The sequence below is a fragment of the Aphanomyces astaci genome (genome assembly GCF_000520075.1).
Source record: "Aphanomyces astaci strain APO3 unplaced genomic scaffold supercont1.6, whole genome shotgun sequence".
NCBI lineage: Eukaryota > Oomycota > Saprolegniomycetes > Saprolegniales > Verrucalvaceae > Aphanomyces > Aphanomyces astaci.
This window is the reverse complement of record NW_009798269.1, coordinates 1,715,865-1,733,766: the sequence shown is the minus strand read 5'-3', so window position 1 is coordinate 1,733,766 and position 17,902 is coordinate 1,715,865. Positions and strand designations below refer to the sequence as shown.

At 50.5% G+C, this 17,902-nt stretch overlaps 5 protein-coding genes across 7 annotated transcripts; 1 reads left to right on the top strand and 4 right to left on the bottom strand.

Annotated features, from left to right (window-relative positions):
* Window positions 1–722: 722 nt before the first annotated feature.
* H257_03929 lies at window positions 723–3,705 on the bottom strand. Of its 2 annotated transcripts, XM_009828245.1 has the most exons (5): window positions 2,994–3,705; window positions 2,631–2,936; window positions 1,467–1,607; window positions 1,197–1,405; window positions 723–1,128 (listed from the first exon to the last, which is right to left on the bottom strand). In XM_009828245.1, exons 1-5 carry the CDS (start codon window positions 3,636–3,638, stop codon window positions 930–932), a joined length of 1,500 nt encoding a protein of 499 aa, XP_009826547.1. In that variant the 5' UTR covers window positions 3,639–3,705; the 3' UTR covers window positions 723–929. The 2 variants fall into 2 exon arrangements, with proteins under 2 accessions (XP_009826547.1, XP_009826548.1); XM_009828246.1 differs by having other exon boundaries at window positions 1,197–1,607.
* Window positions 3,706–5,376: 1,671 nt separating this feature from the next.
* H257_03928 lies at window positions 5,377–7,424 on the bottom strand. Of its 2 annotated transcripts, XM_009828243.1 has the most exons (3): window positions 6,658–7,424; window positions 6,292–6,603; window positions 5,377–5,875 (listed from the first exon to the last, which is right to left on the bottom strand). In XM_009828243.1, the coding sequence occupies exons 1-3, from the start codon at window positions 7,357–7,359 to the stop codon at window positions 5,414–5,416; spliced, it is 1,476 nt and encodes a 491-aa protein (XP_009826545.1). In that variant the 5' UTR covers window positions 7,360–7,424; the 3' UTR covers window positions 5,377–5,413. The 2 variants fall into 2 exon arrangements, with proteins under 2 accessions (XP_009826545.1, XP_009826546.1); XM_009828244.1 differs by lacking the exon at window positions 5,377–5,875 and having other exon boundaries at window positions 6,081–6,603.
* Window positions 7,425–9,275: 1,851 nt separating this feature from the next.
* Window positions 9,276–14,281, top strand: H257_03927 (hypothetical protein). Its single transcript, XM_009828242.1, has 9 exons — window positions 9,276–9,378; window positions 9,430–9,941; window positions 9,999–10,116; window positions 10,192–10,739; window positions 10,797–11,061; window positions 11,129–11,398; window positions 11,457–11,600; window positions 11,674–13,545; window positions 13,736–14,281. Exons 1-9 carry the CDS (start codon window positions 9,295–9,297, stop codon window positions 14,168–14,170), a joined length of 4,248 nt encoding a protein of 1,415 aa, XP_009826544.1. The 5' UTR covers window positions 9,276–9,294; the 3' UTR covers window positions 14,171–14,281.
* On the bottom strand, window positions 14,260–15,254 carry H257_03926 (succinate dehydrogenase [ubiquinone] iron-sulfur subunit, mitochondrial). The gene is made up of 3 exons (XM_009828241.1): window positions 15,120–15,254; window positions 14,904–15,061; window positions 14,260–14,850 (listed from the first exon to the last, which is right to left on the bottom strand). Exons 1-3 carry the CDS (start codon window positions 15,228–15,230, stop codon window positions 14,304–14,306), a joined length of 816 nt encoding a protein of 271 aa, XP_009826543.1. The 5' UTR covers window positions 15,231–15,254; the 3' UTR covers window positions 14,260–14,303.
* A 746-nt stretch (window positions 15,255–16,000) lies between these two features.
* H257_03925 (hypothetical protein) lies at window positions 16,001–17,058 on the bottom strand. The gene has a single exon (XM_009828240.1). The coding sequence runs from the start codon at window positions 16,990–16,992 to the stop codon at window positions 16,120–16,122; it is 873 nt and encodes a 290-aa protein (XP_009826542.1). The 5' UTR covers window positions 16,993–17,058; the 3' UTR covers window positions 16,001–16,119.
* Between the last annotated feature and the right edge of the window lie 844 nt (window positions 17,059–17,902).

Here is a 17,902-nt window from a genome sequence, read left to right as displayed (position 1 = left end):
TTCCGATACGTTTTAAGAGGTATCACTACTGCTCAGGTATAAAACTAAAAAGGTATTTTCGGTAGGGTTCCTTGCTTCTGATTGGTCAATGTACTCGGATTGAAAAATCGACATCATTTTCGAATTCAGGAGGGGGTTGATATCCTAGCTTACAGATGACCATGACGATGTCCATCCGTCATAGGATTGGTGTGTGGAGAGCATTGCATCTTGTTGAAATATTTGACAAGCTGGTTGAAACGGCTGACGAAACTGAATAAAAGAATTTCGCGTCACTCGTGAGCACTGCTCGAAGTTAGTCTGTTGGAAGCGTTGGAGTGGGCCAAGGAGGCTTGGCAATGTGTGACGCAAGTCACTATTGTGAATTGTTGGCGCCATACTGGTATTGTTGACAAGGAGGTTTATGAGTTGGTTGATAGTATGCATAACCTTTAAAAAGAATGAAACGTGTTTGTGTTTTGTCTTCAGGAGGTTGCCACCGTGACATTGTCGATTGCCGAATTTAGAGGGTCACGTGAAAGGCCAAATGCTAAACGAGCCCATCGACGCAACTCAACTCTTTTCATGGCAGCGCGTGACGCATGCTGCTTTAACAGTGTACGCTTCTGCTCGATTGTCAATCGTAGCCGCGACAACGGCGACGGCATGCTGAGTTCCAAGTGTGAGTGTCGCCAACAAGTGTTAGATTATTTGCGTGGTTAATTTAAAAGTTGAATGTACCTCTCAGATTTTATGACTGATTTGCACGCAAAATTATGTTTTCTGAGAGGATATAGATTTATGGTGGGTTCCTTATTCCGGGGGACTACTGTACTAGTACTACTAAGTTCTACTTAAGACAACGGCATTATCGTTTGCAATTTGCATTCTCGCTTTGGACAACGCTTGGACTACGAGACTTTGAATCAAACGACGACGACGGCAATGATCTAATACAAATGCGCCGACAGCTTTTGCCGCATCTGCTTCTCCAGCGCTTCGGCGCGCCGGCAAAACAGCATCAAGAATGCTTCGTTGATTTTGCTCTTGGGTTTGGCCAAGTTACGCACGGGCGGGTGGGAGTGGAATACACTGCGGAGGATCGTGTACTTGGACCCGTCTGGTCGAAAGTTGGTATTGAGCAGCACACTACATAAGTACGTACACATGGAATTTCTCCTACACCCCTATGAATGTATATATATATATATATGTACCTGCCGACTTCGGCGTTCCGAATCGTGCTTTCAGCCTCCAGGGGGTACAACTCGTCCTCGTCGATCGAATCCCACGATACAACGCCCAGCTCAGCGTTTGACTCGTGGCGAATCACAAATAGAGACTCCATAAAGTACTTGGCCCGCTCAATGTACAGCGGCACCGCCGCGCGGCCATACCGCGTGCACGCGTCGACCATAAATAGCTTCTACGAGGAATATATATACATACACGGACATTCCAAATCGGGACAATCAAACAGGTCGTACCGCCGAGTCGGCGTCCTTTTGAATGTTGAGTACGGAATGCACGAGCGCTTCGACCACTTGGTGGTGGTCAAAGCCATCGATTTCACACACCCGAATGAGCTTGATGTCAATCTCGGGCCCCGTGCCGTTCAACTTGATGTCCTACACAACAACCCCATGACGAGGGATATCTACAAGTCACTCTGGACACCTCAAACAACACGGCAGCTATAGAACACACACTCCAACATGGAATAATTTTTAAAAAATTGTCTCATTTAATAACAGAATTGGGGGTTGCGACTGTAAATATTTATTTAAATTTGATTGAATTACATATACGAGGAGTACAAGTATTGTCCTTTTAGTCAAAATGTGCACTTTTGATTCTTTGCCAAATCTATCGATCGATCGATTCGTTGTCCTGCCTGTTGTATGTAAAGATCGTTTCAAGTATCACACTAATTTCAGTCATACACTCATTCAAAGTTGAAGTGGTCGAAGAAGTGTGTCGTTTTGATTGGCTACTTGATTCGTGTTCTGGATTTTGATTGGTCGTACAGTGCCAATTATGTGCCAATTCATGACGTATTAAACTAAGCCAATCACTGATCCTAAATTGGAACAAGCGCCAATCACAGAACAAACCTCTGAATACTTATCACTCGTAGCCATACAACACCGAAGATTACAATAATACGTCAACAATTGACACACCACTTTATAGAGGTATAGCATATATGAAGAGCAGATGTACACAGCTCAATTGTGCGAAATACATTGCGCGTTGATAATTGGTGGATTGATTGCGCAGAAAATTGTCTACAATTTAGAGCACTTTGGATTCAAAAATTATGGCCATTCTCTGAAAAAACAAAAAAAGTTGTGTGCTTTCGAGTGAAATTTCATTGTGTTGTGGTTTCTCGTTGGAATTTAAATCGATTTGATTGGCTACTTCAGATGAGCTGAAAATTATTAACCAATCAAAACCTTTTCAATGAAATTCAACCAATCAGATCAATTGTGGATCGGTTTGGTCGGCGCGATTCGATTGCACCCCCCCTCCCCATATTTGTATCAAATCGACAATACAGATCGCGTAAAAATGATATATATATATATATAGATCGCATGTTCGACCAACACAATAAATGATATATATATCAGTTGAACGGGTGGTGGTACCAAGTGGCCAGGGATGCTCGGAAACGCGTGCGTCTCGCGCATGACAAACTCGTACGCGAGGTCCATGCGGACTTGGGCAATCTGGTTGAGGGTCGCGGTGCGCGCGGCGGCGTCCCCCGTGAGGCGGTTAAACGTGTGTGACCGGTCGTTGTATGTGCCGTTGGGGGGCATGGGGAACGTCAGCAGCGGCGACTTGATCCACATGTCACGCACTCGCTCCGTGTAGATGGATTGTTCCTTGAGGTTGGCGCGAAGGAACTCGTTGTCGTCTTCGGCTTTTTTGCGTTTCCGTCGCTGGGACAGCGCCTACATTGTGGACGTCAAACCATGTGGATGTTTTGCGCAGTTTTGAACGGGGCAAACCTTTTCTTCCCATTCAGTAAAGTCGTTGCCGTTCGGATGCACCGACTTGTGTGTGGCGCGTAGCCGTTCGAGGTCCGACTGGAGCGCAAACACTTGATGCCGCAGCGTCCCTAGCTCTTCCTTTTGCTTGGACCGGTGGCGGCGTGCACTTCGAGCAATCTGTTCGCGTCGTCGCACCTTTTTGACTTCGCTCGACAGGGTCGAGTCGTCCTCATCGGACGATGGAGATCGCGTCCCGGCTTCGTGCGTCGAGTCGTGTGATGGAATAACCGGACGGGAATGCAGGGCCGAGCTCATGAGCACCGCCGTGGCATATGTCTTTGGCGACGGCGGGGAGGCCGCGTAAGCAAACGAAGCTGGTCGAGGCGGCAACCCGTAGGTCGGAGACGACAACCGTGATACTGGCGTGGACGTGTACGAAGGCGGAGATGGCACCGATTGTGGTGCGGGAGGGTTGGTTTGCGGCCGCAGACTGGACAGCGGTGGAAGGTGGATCGATGGTACGGGTCTGGACGTGCCGAGGAACGAGTGTGGTTGCTCGTGTGAGTCCATCTGCATCATCATCGTCGGCGCCGCGCGAGTTTCAGGTAGTGGTGGTGGCGATGGTCGCACTGCTTGGCTAATGCTGGGCTGGGCGTACTGCATGGAGGTGGGGTCCAAACTTGGTTGTCGACCTGCGGATGGGTTGTGGCCAAGGGATTACGCAACCGACTGCATCAATTCTTCGCACATTACGGTGATTTGATCGCGTTTGATTGGCTGATATCCAATAAACCCTACCCCGCTTCCGTTTACGTCTACGTTTGGATGGAATTGCCCGTTTACGAATGCCGTGGTTCCGACTTGATTTGTATCATTTGAAATTTGTATACAACTTTAAACGTCGGTATTAAAATACACCCCCACATACAATTGGGTCGAAAGGTCGCCCAAATCAACCAAGGGTCCATTCAAATCACAAACGATATTATGTCTTGTTTTGATGTATATATCGCCTCGATCGACGAGTTGCGAGCAGCTAAAGTTGGAAACGTTTGACTATGTGTCATCGACCTATGCAGATGACGTATACGCCACCCACCAAATCACTCTCTCAGATGTATACGGAACAATTCACACAGTGTCATAGTAAAACAGTTCCACTGTTTCTTTTATCAGAAAGTATATGGTTAATTGTGAGTTTGGATTATCATTTGTATATGGGACTAGTACTTTTAACTCTAACAACCTCACCTCTTACTATAAATACCGGTACATGCCTCTTTGGGATTTAGCTTCATATGTACCCGCCGGGGATAGGACAGAGTCCCGCGTTACAGGGAGCATTACAGTAGACAGATTTCGCAAACGCCAGTTCTATTCTATCCGCAACCTAAAATATAGAACCCAGATAGGTGGCAGCAACCTTGTGCAGAGCATTTCGCAAATCGTCCGCTGCAAATTGGTTTTATCCAGAAAACGTTATCCAATCAAACGTGGTTATTATTCTTGGCAATCATCCCTCAATAATGATGCTGGCTGGAGCTGGCTGGAGTTCCTCGGTAAATGACACTTCCAACGCATACAAAGGCGAGAATTGTACGCCTACAGTCGGATTGGAGCTTACTAGTTGGATTTTGGAGCTTACTAGTTGGATTCTCCCCAGCACCAATGAAGCGTTACCATCCTACCCACTTGCAGCATCATTGTAACGTTACAGATAATCTGGTTTCGGGGTTTCGCCCGCGAGGTTGAAGAAAGACTTCACGTCATTCTCGTGCCGGGACAAGGTAGTGAGGTCCTTCGAGAGTATGCGAGGACACCGTGTTCAGAGCGATGTCCTTCTACCACAAGATATACTCATGAGACTCTAATGCGATTCACCTCGCCATCCCAGGCTGTGGTTCAAACAAAACACAAGCGCATCCGGTTACACCAGAAACCCACCATTCATGCGGATACACGCAAATGGGGAATCCGCTGCAAAATTGGCAAATTTTACAGCGGCTTTAATTATTTATAACAGGTTCAGTTCTATCCTTATCGAATTTGAGAGGATAGGTTGCGGATACCAGTAAAATAGAACTGACGTTTGCGAAATCTGTCTATACTACTGTAGTATAGTATGGTTAAAAAATGTATCTGGATGGCATATATTTTCCTCTCATTAGTACAGTACAGTATAAGTCAAAACAACAGTGGAATTGTTTGAATCGGGGAATTCTTCGATGTCTTGCCATAGATAGATCTTGGGGAATAATCACCAGATATAGTGATTGACAGTTTTGCCCAAATATACTGTGTACAGGAGCATACATCCTACTGTAGAATGTACTTGATTCTTAGCGAATCAAAACGTACGATGACTTACCTTACAGCCAATCACAACTATCGACCCATTTTATGAATTAGAAGGGGTTGGCAATAATATTATCAGAGGGTTACGACTGGCTTTGGAGGGTAACCGTGGGGGTCGTCTGTCGGGCAGCAAACTTGCGCAGCTCCGTGCGGGTCACGTCGTCGAAAAAGTCGGAGCATCGACACCACGTGGTCAAGAACGCTTCGCTGATTTTGCCGCGGGGTTCAGCCAGCGCGCGCACCGGTGGCATGGACCTCACGACGCATCGCATGATGGTGCTCTTGTCACCGTTGGGCATGGTCTTGTGCTCGAGCACGGCGCAGCCCACTTCGACGTTGCGCAGTGTGTTGCCGTCCGCGTGCTCTGGAAACAAGTCGTCGTGGTCGATCGAGTTCCACATGATCACAGAGTGCTTGTCATATATTTTGCGCCGCACCAGGAACAGCGACTCCATAAAGATGAGCTGCTTGTCCTTCTTGCTCGACTTGAGGATCGGCATCTTGATGCGGCCATACCTCGTGTCGTCGTCCAAGTTCATGATTTTCTACAATAAAAAACCATTAGTGATGGTGGTCATAAACGTTTATATCATCGTGAAGTAATAGTACATGTTTATATATCTAAACGTGAACCACCTACTAGAGCAAAATATTATAGGATCCTCATAGATCCGCTAATATGATTGCTACAAAAATTGGTTCCAAGTATTGTCGATTTGATATACAAATGTTTGGGGACGGGGGTGCAATCGACCAAACCGATCCACAATCGATCGGATTGGTTGTTGAATTTCATTGAGATGGTTTTGATTGGTTAATAATGTTGAGCTCATCTGAAGTAGCCAATCAAATCGATATAAATTCCAACACTCGAAAGCACAATACAATAGAATATTTTTTTAAATATAAAACGAATATCGTCGCCCCATCACCCCATAACATGCGACAACGTTTTGCCCACCTCGTACTCGACCAGCCCCTTGAGCGACCGCCGCTGGATGTCAAATGAAAAGTCCAACACCGAGTTCCAACATGCACAGGCCAACGTGCGGTGGTCCACGTCGGGAATGACCTTACCGCGCACGAGTTGGAATTGCATGTCGGGGCCGCGGTTGTTTAACGACACGTCAAAGTACGGGAAGTCCCGCGTCTGGTCTGCCATGACCATCGACACGGCATGACTCATGGTGCGGTCCGCGAGGTTGATCAGAGCCAGGCGGCGGTCGTCCACGTTGGCGTTCAAGTGCGCGTAAATGTGATGAAACGACGTTTGCTACAACAATTGTACACGTCAAGGGCAAAAGGTAACATGGAGAAGGCATCGTACGGGGGACGTTGACGCCGGGGTCGTAGCGGCGGCCGCGGCCACGGGTGACACGCCGCCATTCTCGGCCTTTTGGCGCTTCCTCGCGGCGTCGTCTTCGGCGACCACGGCGCATTTGATGGCCATTTGCTCCTGTAAATACTTGACTTGTTGCCGTAGCATCTCCAGCTCCTCTTTGACGCCTTTACGATGCTTGCGCGCGGACTTGGCCACTTGGGCGCGTCGACGCAGCTTTTTCTCTTCTTCGGTGAGGCTCCCCACTGGTTGGGCAAGCAGTTCCTCGTCGGTTTGGAAATGATGATGCGAGCGGGATGTTTCCGAACTGGGCGGCGACACTGCGCCACTGTTCTGAGATGGGAGACGGAAGCCGTTGGTTGTGGACGGTGGCACATGCTGCCGGGACGTTTCAACTTTGATGGGTTCGTTCGTTGCCCGTGTCGACTGCTGGGACCCGTACGCGGGAGCCGACGGTGGAACCATGTGATGATTCGAATGCTGCTGCTGGTGATGGTGATAGGTCTGAAAAATGTCGGGGCCGCTAATCGTGTGGAGGTGGTGGGATGAGGGGTTGATCAACATGTCCAAATCGTGGCGGTCAAGGTCCGCGTCAGGACTGCTGATGTCAATGTCGCCGAACGGCACCGGGTCTACGTCGAACATCATGTCCACGTCGCTCATGTTTCCAGTGTGGAAGGAGAATGACATTGGTGCTTGATGTGTGGCCGTGTGTGTCGTGGCCGAAAGGCGCTGTTGGTGGATGCGAAGAAGAGAAAAAGAATCTACCATGGACGTGTGAGAAGCGGATGGGAACCTGTCAAATTTTATATCTGTGAGTTTGCCGTACTGTAAAACCCAAACCATGCATACAAATGTCAAGACGATCGCGTCGTGGAACTAAACTCTACACGTACACGACACACTTGCGTTTTATAGGTTTTATTCCGTGTATAGTAAGTACTATATTGACTGTGAGTCAATGTAGTTGTCGAGCGCGTAGAGGTTAACGACACACGAAACGTTATTGTATTCTTGGCCACCATTTGCTAGGGCTTCCCTTGGACGGTGCAGGTTTTACCCATTCGTGTATGTACAGTTAGTTGCCTGTAACGTTAAGGTGCAGTTTCGCATTGTCATACGCCTTTTTGTAATTGACGTTCTCATGGTGGTCACGACTTCACGTGAACATGTGCTGCTGATTACTACGGTGGTTAGATCGACCGTAAAACACCATTGGCTATTGAACGAAACGACAAAGAAGTTCGTGTATGGAACGGTCGCTAGTACGCATGCTGTGGTTGATTGAGTTGAGCAAGTTGCATCCCCCGATGCCCCCCCCCACCCCGTCCATCCCCTAATATGTACGTAAGTAGTTGGGTTTTATCAAGTTTGAGAGAGACGCGCTGAAGGATATCCATGCGTCGGCCTGCGTCATCATATTCATTCGACATAATCCACCACATGGCACTTCCAAGTGCAAGTTGAACCACGAACCTGATGGCGACACCACACACATTTTAGAGGTCTTTTCTATTTTATCCGTACGTAGTTGTACTTGCATTTTGTATCCGCCACCACACACATTTTAGAGGTTTTTTCTATTTTATCCGTACGCTGTTGTACTTGCATTTTGTATCCGACTTTACCTCGAGGCTAAAAATACATAAATATTTCCAAGGGGCGGCGGTCACCAAGCTGAGACATGGGATGCTGTGACAGGGATTATTCCACGTCGGATTGCTAAAGTCACTTTGCTTGCGGTGGTCAATATTAGCGTTGGGCTAGTACCTACCACTAGTGGTGCGCTCCGTCGGTCGTACATCGTGCCTGTTGAACACGATCCGTCGTTATGAAAAGAGATGTGGAAGGTACTGTACAGCTCTCTAACGTACGACATTACAGGATGTGGGTGGTGGATATGAACTGGTCGGAGGGCGTTTGGGTGCGCACGTGCTTGACTCGGTCCTAGTATCGTGCGCTGCTTGCTGTACAAGCGCAGGTTGGTTGGCTTGTTGTTCTGCATGTGGCATCTCAATCCCTCTCACTGCCTCCACGCGAATGGTCATGATGGGGTGTAACCGCAAATCGATGGGTCGGTTGCTTGCATTTCGTAATCGCCGTGGAATCAGAGCACCGTGATGGTGGCAGACCACGCACGTTGACAACGCATTATTACAGTAACGTGCATGAACCTCTTCATGTTGGGGAGAAAAGTGCGGGACGACCAGTTCTCAAGTTGATACCATCCAAGCAACCAAGGTTAACGAGTTGGCACATTGGACGCAAATGCCTACTAAGTCGTACTAGTAGCATTCAGACGCTCGCTCCGTCTCGGAGGTTGGATTCACGACGACACGTTGATGTCCATGTTGGAACTGCTTCGATTCACATCTAGCCCATGCAAGTTCGTGGTGGACCATGCATCGATGGTTCGTCAGCCATGGCGATCTTTCCACGATAGTATACGACTAGGATGCTCACTGTCAAACTACGAAAAGGCGCGATCTAAACGGAATGTATGTATCATTTTAAATCCCAAATTATAAAAACAATTGTGACATTTCAGCATACTTGCACAGGGTTCTTTTGAAACTTGTTTTTTATTTTATTTTACGACCAACAAGTGATCCTGCAACAAACGTCATGGACGCTTCCGGTATCAAGCAAGCGCTCGGCCTCTTCTTGACGCAACTTCCCGATGAAATCATACTTGAAGACCATGAAACGGTACGCCACTCCGCGCGACCTCCCTTCATGCGTACATATGTCACGAGGTAGATTGAAGACGCTCTGTCGAGGTTGCGTGTGGCCTTGCAGAACATGTGCACATCGACCCCAGCGTTCTGGAAGCTCGCTCTCGTAACGCGCATGAAGGACCTCGTGCGTGACAACATGGCATCGATCATCGAAGGCACGGTCGAAGGCGCGATGCAGGTCGATCCGTCGTGGATGACCTTGGCAGCTCCAAACGACGACGTGCCTGACACCAACAATCCGTTGGACGCAATCCTCGACGACATGCTCGCAAAGCATCCTGTCGCGTTCCTCAACCTTCAGCGCCAGCTGTCGGACAAAGTGGCGGCGGACGTCCGAGGCATCATGGACTACCTGCAGAAACATGTCAAGTCCAGCGCCGACCTCCATCAACTCTTCAGAGACAGTGCGAACACGTTGGTGAACACCGTCGACACCACTATGCCGTCCACCCGGCCAATTCACCAGACGCAACCGCGTCGAGACACTCAAGTGTTTAGCCTAGACAACTTGGGCGACGACGACGAAGAATGGGGGTACATAGCGTTGTGCTTGCTGGTGTGTCGCATTCTACGGGCATGTTCATATCGTAGGGATGGCCGCGGGGAAGGCGCGTCGGAGTTCTCGATGGACGCCATGATTAGCCGAATGCAGCCGCAGCATAGCTCGAATGTTTCGTCCCGTGCAGACTTTATTCAACACCTTGAACGCGTAATGAACGAACTAGCCATGACCATCCATCCTGTCATGTCCTTCCAGTTGTTCTCTCATTGTTAAGTCGCGTAGATTCCTATCGATCGCATTGTTGACGCCGATTCAGACCTACTTCGGTTTTGCAACGCTCTCGTGCCACTCTTCTTCCACGTCGACATTTGCGACAGAGTCGTCGCGTTCTACTGGAAACTTGTCCACGCGACCGACGACGACATTGCGATACAGTGCACGTTGTACGTCGACTTGATCGCAACGCTTTTGGCACTGTCGCCGTCGTGTTTGTTTCTGCGAAAGCAGTCGGTTGAACGTGGGGCCCCGGGTACCCAACCGCGGCACCACCACCATCACCACCCCCCCGACGACCACCAGCGCCCCCTTCTAAGCGTCAGTCGCCTAGTCTATTCGTTTCTCAAGCTGCTACCAAACAAGTGGATCTACGCGCCGAACGAGGTCCGCGCCAACGCCATGTTGGCGACCTGTATGTTCCTCTGTCATTCCGTCGACGATGTCGCAGTTTTCAGCCACGGGGGGGGGATCTCGTCGGAAGCCCCCAAGTCATCCTGTGTGTTGCCGCCTTCGAGTCTGTTGGCGTACTTGGATGCCCCGAGTCTCTGGTTCATGTAAGGGTATATATATATTGAACAGCTTCCAGTATAGAATCTCACACACTTGTGTAGGCAGTGGCAGTTGAAGAGTCCAGTGAAACAACAGTGGCTTCGCATCGTGGTACAAAGTGGTTTATTGAGGCACTTGGTCGCTCGGCTAGTGTTTGCCCACAATCGAATGGACTTGTGGCGCAAGGTCCACCGGTCGGCTTCCCCTCCCGCCGCCGCCGTCCTCAGCCGTCGTCAAAGTGCCAAAGCAGCGACGGTGAATGTACCCCCCCAACACCCATCGACCTCTCACACGTACGGCGTACTGCACCAACGCCTATTGATTCAAGTACGTACTAATAATTAATATATTGGTTCGGAATAATATCGACAAAAGTTCCCTGAAATGTGCCTAGACGGTGCACATGCTAGTTGCCGTACTGCCCCATTCGACGATTCACGATGCGTTTCCAGTTGAGGTGACCAACCCGTACAAGGAGTCGCCTACTCGACGGACGAAGGAATCGCGCGCCGCCTGCCTCGAACCCGATGAAGCCACGAATAATCTCATGTTCAACCTATCTCGGGAGACTACTAGTACTACTCCTGGTAGTACCCCCCCCCAGCGTGATGTGTCGGACACTATAACCGTGTCGTACGATGCCGTTTGTCTGCATGCGATGCTGGTACACGTATTATATCGAACATAGTAGTTAGTAGTTTGTATGTGTCAACCTGGTGCAGATGTGCATGTTGGAAGGGTGGACGGCAGATTTGTGGGATGCGCAGCAGCCCCCCGCAAGTGCATCGACCTCGTCCGGTCCAGATTTCACCGACGCCCTCTTCTCACGCATTCGCAACCCAATCACTTATGTCACCCTATTGAATGTACGTACTGCCATACGTACTCTTACAGGTCGGCGGAATAGACATCTGACCCCAGTGAGTTTTGATATTCAAGGTACTCTCGACCAGCGTGGCTTCCTTTCAACGCGACCCTACGACCATTCCGCTGGCTCAAGATACAAACTCGTTTCGATTCCCGTACGAGGCATCATCGGGGAACATGTTTCAATCTGGCCACAGCAAGGCGCAGCTGATGCATTTTGTGACCAACGTCATTCCTCGACAGGTCAACACCACTACCACCCCCACCACCGCAGCCATACATTGTCGCATACTAGCCAACATCACACACAACTGGCTACCGCGAGTCATCCGCGCCGCCATGTCCTCCCCTTCCCAAGGCATTTGCGAGTGCGTTGTGGTGTTGCTAAGTGAGCAATGGTGCAATGTGGACATCGTCAAGGCCGTGGCCGCGTCCGTGTCACAGACGCCGTCGCCGCTTTTGCACGTTCTCCGAATTCCATCGTTCGTGCCAGCGATGCGTGCGCATGTGATAGGTCTTCCCGCGGCGGATCGAGAGCTCATCGTGTCGGATCTATGCGGGACAGCCCTTGGCTTACTCCACTTTCACGACTTGCTGGTTCCGCAGGCCCCCCTCCTCGACGCGACGTGGGCCCCCCCGCCGCCCCGTCGGTCGATGCTTCGCATTTGTCAACTGGCAAACGTACCGGCCGTTGCCAAGGGATGGTTAGAACACCCGACACGACTTGAGCGGTGGCGCCAGGCTTTCGAACGCATCCAGGACCACCCGGACGGATTAGAGGCAGTTTACGGGGACTTGGCCCAGTGTCCGTACGACCTTCGCACGGAAGTGCACGACTGGTGGCACTTTCGACGGCTTTGTGCGACACCGTATGCCGCCCACGCTGCGTTTCCCCCACACAAAGTGTTTGGACCACGATGCGACGACGTCCAAACGTACTTGATGTCAGTGTTTTGTTTTGACTTGTCTGCGACAACGTTTGACGGCGCCGAGGCTGTTTGTGACAAGTACATGGAATCCTGGTTTCCGCCGTGCACGTGTCATCGTCGTCGTCGTCCCCCCACCCACTCTGAAGATGCGACCACCAACGACGACGACGACGGGGTGGATCAGTCGACTACTGGGTGCATGCTGGACCCGCCAAGTTGGATGCAGCACAGTGTCCGGCAGATCCTCGCTGGCGTGGGGGGTGCCCATGAATGGAAACGAAGCTGTTCTATGGACACGCTCCCGTCAGTCCCGGGGGTCCCTTGCAACCCCGACACCAATCGGGTCCTTCAAGATACAACTGCCGCCGCCGCGTTGACAGCGCTGCATCTGTCTGTGCAGCAAGTGCTGGAGCGTGTGGCTGCCTCGACATCGTCGTTGGACTTTCACGAGCACGTCGTCGATGCATTGTGGCACACGCTAGACTGTTTAGAGGACATTTGGGGCGTATCGACGTCTGGGCCAAGTGTGGAGATGACTTCGTGGATGGGGGATATTCTGTGGGCGGTCGTGTGCAGTGGCACCAGTCGATCGAGTTCCAGACTCAACGAATCAAACGTACGACAGAAGCAACCCACTGCCGACGCCGACGACGGCAGCGTCGATCGAGCTCTGTCGTGGGCCAACAAGTGGATGAAAGCGTACACAAGACGAATCTATCATCCGTTTTCGAGTGCCGAGGGCTGCAGTAGCAATAGCAGCAGTAGCACTCTGCTTCGAACGCTCTTCCAAGCGATGGGGACCGCCGCCGCCGATCCATTTGTATGGACCTGCGTCATGATGTTTGCAGCTCGGAAGGTCGACGCCGAGGTCGTGACCTTTTTTACGACGCTGCGAAACCACGACAATATGGCAGCGTACTTGTGGCCCCAACTACAAGGACATGTCCACTTGAACCGGCCGCTGACGCGCGTGGCGGCTGCCGTCGAGTTGATTCTCCACGCTGACTTTCCCCATGTATGGTAGATATACCATGCGTTGTACTTCTCTCCCCCCCGTCTATATATATGTATATATAGATATGTGAGATACAGTGAAAGCAAGAGGGGGGAAGGGGGGGTATTCTTCTTCCCTTTTAGTCGTTGTTCTTCATCCAACGACCTAGAATGTGTGGTGGGTGGACTGATGGTGTGTACTGGCCTTGTAGATCGAACTGGCGTTGCGTCGCCTCGACTGTCCCGTGCTCAGTCTGGTGCTTCGGTGGCAACAAGGATGCTTTTGGAACGTGCTCAACTGGGGAGACATCATGGGCTTTGTCACGCTGGTGTGTGTGCACGGCGTCGACAGCCTCGTCTACTTGTACGTGGTTGTGCTGCACCACATCGCCACGCACCAGCTGGACGCGGTCGCGACGGGTGCCGCCCTCCTGCAGCTCCAGATCACCCCGCGGTTAAGCTGGAGTGCGTACCGGCCCCTCTTTAACCGACTGCGCAAAGCCCACTATGAGCTCGTGGCTGAAATCCTCGCCCAACCTGTCCAGTCCGATGCAACCCCCCAATACACCCACGGCATCGCAGGTTCGAACCTAACATCAAACTCGCCAACGGCCACCAAGTCGGAAAAGTACCTACGTAGTACCTAGGTAGTACCTAGCGTCCGTACGTGGTGGACCGGTAGTTGCGTTAACTTGCAATCGAGTACATATCCTGGTGTGGACGAAACACATAAGGAGGAGGTCGAGGAGATAGGACGCTCTATTCTTTCATGGGACGAGCTTAATGCAAGACGGCGAGTTTCTTCTTGATCTTGCCGATGGCCTTGGCCGGGTTCAAATGCTTGGGGCATGTCTTGGTGCAGTTCATGATGGTGTGGCAACGGTACAACTTGTACGCGTCGTTCAGGTCTTCGAGGCGCTCGAGGGTCTTCGTGTCGCGCGAGTCTTCGATCCAGCGATACGCTTGCATGAGCACGGCCGGACCAAGGTACTTGTCGGGGTTCCACCAGTAACTTGGGCACGACGTGCTGCAGCATGCGCACAAGATGCACTCGTACATGCCGTCAAGTTTCTTGCGGTCCTCCTTCGACTGCAGGTACTCGGTGTTGTCCGACTTGACCACATCCGACTGCAACCACGGCTTGATCGACTTGTATTGCGCGTAAAAGTTGTTCATGTCGGGGACCAAGTCGCGGATCACATACATGTGCGGCAACGGGTAAATCTTGGTCGTGTCCTTCTTCTTGTCGATGGGGCTCAGGCATGCCAACGTGTTGCCGCCGTCAATGTTCATCGCGCACGACCCGCAGATACCTTCACGGCATGAGCTACACATGACACGAGTTAGCATACAAGGACGCTAGTGAATGGACGGGACAACCGGCGGAACGTCAAGGTCGGGTCTTGTTCGTTCTTGATCTTGATCAACGCATCCAACACCATGGGCCCGCATTCATTCAAGTCCACGGGGTACGTGCACAAGTACGGCTTCTCCTTGGACTCAGGGTCCCAGCGGTAGATCTTGAAGTACTTGACGTTCTACAGAGGGAGCACGATGAGAGATGTAAGCTACATGGCTTGTAACATAGCTAAGTACCTTGGCGGTCGTCGAGGTTTGGAGCTTCAAGTCCGACGCAGCCGTCGACAAGGCACGGAGGCTGGAAGGCGTGGCGGCGCGGGCGGCACGGACGGCGGTGCGTTGGAGCATACTTGGAGTATTAGCTGACTGCCACAAATTCACACCCAATCCCCAACGATGTGGCAGGCAGGTTATCCGGATAGCCAGCCGACAAACCAGTCAAAACGCCAGCTAAGTACGCTAACGACTCGGTAAAGTACGGATTTGACTTCAGGTTCATTCGTAGCCTACTGTACTTTGTTTCAGCCGAGAAAGCAACAGGCCAATCACCGGATTTCTAGCCTATTTATAGATTTCGGGGTTTCGGGGTTTAGATAAGTACTTCACAGTCAGTGCTCCGGTTTAAACATGTGTCGTGCTGGACCCGTCGTTGTTGTGTAACGCAAACTCTAAACGTCATTGATCGAAGTATTGTGAATTCGCTATAAACTTCCAAAATTTGCCTGGTTTGTCGAATCAATATTGAACCACGCCGGAGTTCTGGTTGGTTGAATGTACTTGTCGTTTCTGCAAGAGCCAATCAAATCCACTCAAAAATGGATTAGCCAATAGCGTCGATTGGGTCTAGAAATTCGTAGCGAATCCACAATAACGTTAGTACTGATATTACATGTGGACCGTGCAGTTTGTACATACTTCGAAGTACATATTATTGACGATATACGCTTGTCTGATTATGAGCATATATATTTTTAGCTTTTTCCGTTTTGTTTTTACATCGCTGGTTCCTTTCAACCCGAACGCCGCCGCCCTTGAGCGCAGGCGTCGCAACCGTGCCGCTGGACATATAATAGATTGAGAGTGGCCTGCCATCCTGACATTGTAGAAATAATGTTGGATGCATGGTCGAAAAATATTATATTCTCTTGATGGCAAGTATTGTACACCGGTAGAATATGGGGTTGATGGTACAGTATGGCGTTAAATATCAAAATCGTTGGGGTGGAGGGTGGACAGTTCATGTGGCAATATACGACACCCCCCACAGGAGACTCTTGTAGCACAAGGCAAAGGCCACAATTTGCAGTACATACTCTCGCAACCAGTCGTCAAGGAGGACCTTGAACCACCGCAACCCCAGGCGGCGCCACTGGAGCATCGACAGCACATGTCCGTCCACCGTGCATCGAATGGGGAACCCACCCATGTTCGAGTCGACTTCTGACCGCCTTCTCTTGAGCACGACGACCATTTCCCCGCGGGAGAGTCGGCTGTTCGAAGGGATGAGTGTAGTCGCGACGTGGTCAATTTCAAACGTGTCTTGGACAGACGGCAGGGCGCGGCGACACAATGGACACGTGGCATCTCGCTTCATCCACTCGCGGATGCATGACAGGTGGAAGCCATGCCCGCAAGGAAGGTGGTGAGGTGGACTGGAGCAAAAATCGATGTCACCGCAAGACTCCCAACAAATCGCACACGAGGTCGTCTTGATGTGATGTGCGTTATCCTCTTCGTTGAGACGGCGTTGCTCAAGCACGTACGACGGTAGCACGCGGCGCATGGCGGGTCGAATTGCAGTCGTTTGGAGCTGCTGGAACAGCACCGGGTTGTGGAAAAGTTTGGTGATGGACTTGAGGTTCGACGTGTACGCGAGGTCAAAGCGAATGTGCGGAGCATCTCCGTTCAAATGAAACGTCGGATCCTTTAGACGTACGTACTTGCTCGACACATGGACAGGGACAACCAGCGCTGTTGCCACGATGCGACTGCCCAGGTCCAAGAGTATATCCAAGAGTACGGCTTCCAACGTGGAGAAGTTGCAGAAGAAGAAGGCCACCGTCGCCACCAAGCCGTGCAGCACACGCACGCCAGGGGGCCCCACCACCATCCTGTGGACTCTTGCAATGTGCCCTATTGGCGAGTCTTGAGATTTGCGCCAGTTGCAACTGTGGCGGCCAAACCGCCCAACGGTATCAAGATTTCGACTAAGTGCGAGATCTTGAAGGGGCATTGCAATTCAAATTACGTACTTAGACGATACGTTCCTAAAGCCAGGTAATTTTGTCGAAATTTCAATGGCAATACGCGGCCCAATTAGTGTACGACGACAGAACATCATTGCTTTTGTGACGAGTTGATAACGTAAACGATCAATTCCGTGCGCGATTTCTGAAATGTCCATGACTTGAACGACTCTATGTCCTGGAGACATGCTCCAATTTTCACGATTCAAATCGCATTCGATTCAAATCGGCTGGATTTATGGATTGCTGAAGGAATTATCGGCTTTGACGAAGAATCGAAGTGTGCAGAGCAATTTTCGTGGTCAAAAAGGCATGATCAATTCCGTGCGCGCTTTCAATCATCTTGGATTTTGTATTGTGTGTTTTGTGGGTCAAGGAGAGGGTTAGGTATTCATTCTCACAGTGAAATATGAATAATGACAATGTATTGAATCACAGAGGAACGTTGTCCCGCACCAAAATATAACCGTTGCTTCCAACGACAACCCGCAGGTATTTGGATATTAGCCATCAAATACCTTACTATATAAGGTAGTTTGGTTTGAAAATGGCCCAATCATTAACCTGTTAGCAATCAAATACCCGACACCTTCCGTTAAATATCCAACACGTTTTGTGGACACTTATTCTAATCAAGTACAGACAGAAACACATACTTCGAAGTATTAAACTGTGATTTCCTGCACAATTCGGGCTACCAACTTCGCCTTTCCTTTGCCCTTCCTACTTTTTGACGCGGCCTTCAGCGCTTTCTTAGCCGCAGTCGCAGCTGCC

What these genes read in the sequence shown, in the direction of transcription:
- H257_03929 (XM_009828245.1), bottom strand. Translation starts at nt 3,638, where the DNA reads ATGCAGTACGCCCAGCCCAGCATTAGCCAAGCAGTGCGACCATCGCCA. An exon ending in TTACTGAATGGGAAGAAAAG is followed by an intron (nt 2,937 to 2,993) that starts GTTTGCCCCGTT and finishes TCCACAATGTAG; the next exon opens with GCGCTGTCCCAGCGACGGAA. An exon ending in CGAGCATCCCTGGCCACTTG is followed by an intron (nt 1,608 to 2,630) that starts GTACCACCACCC and finishes GTTGTTGTGTAG; the next exon opens with GACATCAAGTTGAACGGCAC.
- H257_03928 (XM_009828243.1), bottom strand. Translation starts at nt 7,359, where the DNA reads ATGTCATTCTCCTTCCACACTGGAAACATGAGCGACGTGGACATGATG. An exon ending in CCCCGGCGTCAACGTCCCCC is followed by an intron (nt 6,604 to 6,657) that starts GTACGATGCCTT and finishes CAATTGTTGTAG; the next exon opens with CAAACGTCGTTTCATCACAT. An exon ending in AGGGGCTGGTCGAGTACGAG is followed by an intron (nt 5,876 to 6,291) that starts GTGGGCAAAACG and finishes TTTTTATTGTAG; the next exon opens with AAAATCATGAACTTGGACGA.
- H257_03927 (XM_009828242.1), top strand. Translation starts at nt 9,295, where the DNA reads ATGGACGCTTCCGGTATCAAGCAAGCGCTCGGCCTCTTCTTGACGCAA. An exon ending in ACCAACGCCTATTGATTCAA is followed by an intron (nt 11,062 to 11,128) that starts GTACGTACTAAT and finishes AAATGTGCCTAG; the next exon opens with ACGGTGCACATGCTAGTTGC. An exon ending in TTTGTCTGCATGCGATGCTG is followed by an intron (nt 11,399 to 11,456) that starts GTACACGTATTA and finishes AACCTGGTGCAG; the next exon opens with ATGTGCATGTTGGAAGGGTG.
- H257_03926 (XM_009828241.1), bottom strand. Translation starts at nt 15,230, where the DNA reads ATGCTCCAACGCACCGCCGTCCGTGCCGCCCGCGCCGCCACGCCTTCC. An exon ending in AAACCTCGACGACCGCCAAG is followed by an intron (nt 15,062 to 15,119) that starts GTACTTAGCTAT and finishes CTCCCTCTGTAG; the next exon opens with AACGTCAAGTACTTCAAGAT. An exon ending in CCGACCTTGACGTTCCGCCG is followed by an intron (nt 14,851 to 14,903) that starts GTTGTCCCGTCC and finishes TGTCATGTGTAG; the next exon opens with CTCATGCCGTGAAGGTATCT.
- H257_03925 (XM_009828240.1), bottom strand. Translation starts at nt 16,992, where the DNA reads ATGGTGGTGGGGCCCCCTGGCGTGCGTGTGCTGCACGGCTTGGTGGCG.